This window comes from Chanos chanos, chromosome 4 (assembly GCF_902362185.1).
Source record: "Chanos chanos chromosome 4, fChaCha1.1, whole genome shotgun sequence".
Taxonomy (NCBI): Eukaryota; Metazoa; Chordata; class Actinopteri; order Gonorynchiformes; family Chanidae; genus Chanos; species Chanos chanos.
Window position 1 is genome coordinate 2,189,500 of NC_044498.1, and position 1,598 is coordinate 2,191,097.

The 1,598-nt window shown below is 51.9% G+C and overlaps 1 protein-coding gene across 1 annotated transcript in view; it reads left to right on the forward strand.

Moving 5' to 3' along the window:
- The window catches only part of pcsk9 (proprotein convertase subtilisin/kexin type 9), an 8,421-nt gene extending 6,823 nt beyond the window's left edge, over nt 1–1,598 (forward strand). Inside the window, exons 11-13 of the mRNA XM_030770756.1 lie at nt 491–656; nt 984–1,156; nt 1,401–1,598. Coding sequence (XP_030626616.1) covers nt 491–656; nt 984–1,156; nt 1,401–1,598 — 537 coding nt within the window. The remainder of the gene's footprint in view (nt 1–490; nt 657–983; nt 1,157–1,400) is intronic.

Here is a 1,598-nt window from a genome sequence, read left to right on the forward strand (position 1 = left end):
GTGACGGAGTGAGGGGAGGAGGAGGGAGAGTGGAGGTGAGTGACGGAGTGAGGGGAGGAGAGAGAGAGTAGAGGTGAGTGACGGAGTGAGGGGAGGAGAGAGAGTAGAGGTGAGTGAGGGGAGGAGAGAGAGTGGAGGTCAGTGAGGGGAGGAGAGAGAGAGTAGAGGTGAGTGACGGAGTGAGGGGAGGAGAGAGAGTAGAGGTGAGTGACGGAGTGAGGGAAGGAGAGAGAGTGGAGGTGAGTGAGGGGAGGAGAGAGAGTGGAGGTGAGTGAGGGGAGGAGAGAGAGGTTTTATGCTGCAGTTCAAACACATCAAATCTCTTATTTCTCATTGTAGTTCTCGAAGTGACTTTGACCGTAAAGTTTTTCCAGGTAATCTTGTCAGAGCTCAGGAATGAATGGTTAGTGGTTGCTATGGTGTGGCCTTTAGTTTTTCAGAGTTTAAACCTTCTCATGTTGGTGTTCGTTCACCTGTTCTCCTCGGACAGGAGCAAGATGGGCACAAAGTGTGTGTGGCACACAACGGAGCTGGCGGAAAGGGGGTGTATGCTGTTGCCCGCTGCTGCACAGGGCACGCGGTGCAATGCCAGAGCATTGCCAATCACCAGCCTGGCGCCGATGTAGAGTGCGCAAGCCCCCACCACCATCTCACCGGTAAGGGGTTCTGGTAAAAAGTCTAGTCTGATGGATGTTTGCCTTGTCAGGTTTCCCATTCAAATCTACTGGACGGTGATGCCAAATGAAGAACAGCAGTGGTTCGCTTTCTCTCTGTGTACATATTTAAAATCCGCATTTATAAACCGCATACACCCATATGTATAAAGCCCTACTAACTGTGCCCTTAAATAGGTGTATAATGTAGCTGTATTTTTGTCTGTGTTTACTCTAGGTGTCTGTCTCAATGTTTTTTGTGTCTTTACTTGGGTGTGTGTGTGAGAGAGAGTTCACATGCTGTGTGACAGCTGTCACGTCTCCCCCCAGGCTGCAGTTCTCACTTCATGTCCGGGGACAAGCCTGGCTCCGCACGGCCTCTCCATGGTAACCGGAGGGTGTGCTCTGCCAGGGAAGGAGCGAGGTCACATGCATTCTGTTGCCACGCCCCTGCTCTGGAGTGCCGGATGATTGAACACGACCAGACAAGCCCCAGTGAGCAGGTATCTTAAAATGCCATTTCTGGCCAAATGCCCAGAACTGGGGAGCACACAGGAGTGATCAGAATCACGACCACAAAAACCGAACCCAAAAATGTCCTCAACACACGGACATGACGAGCAAGATATTTAAAGACTAAATAAGCCAAATTAGAGCAGATTCCTTAAAACGGAGCTTTCTGTTTTAATCCCAAGTGTGACAGACATGTCCAGGTGATAATGGTCATATGGTCTCCTCCTCTCTCAGGCTGAGGTGTCTTGTGAGGACTCGTGGGCACTGACAGGCTGTCACGCCCTCTCCCGCGGTGCTGTCGTTCGTGGGGCGTATGCCCGAGGAAACACCTGCGTGGTCCAAACCTCCGGAGGCGGTAATGGGGCCCTAGCCATTGCCATCTGCTGCCGGCTCAGCAAGAGCCAAAACCACGCAGACAACGGCCGCAAATAG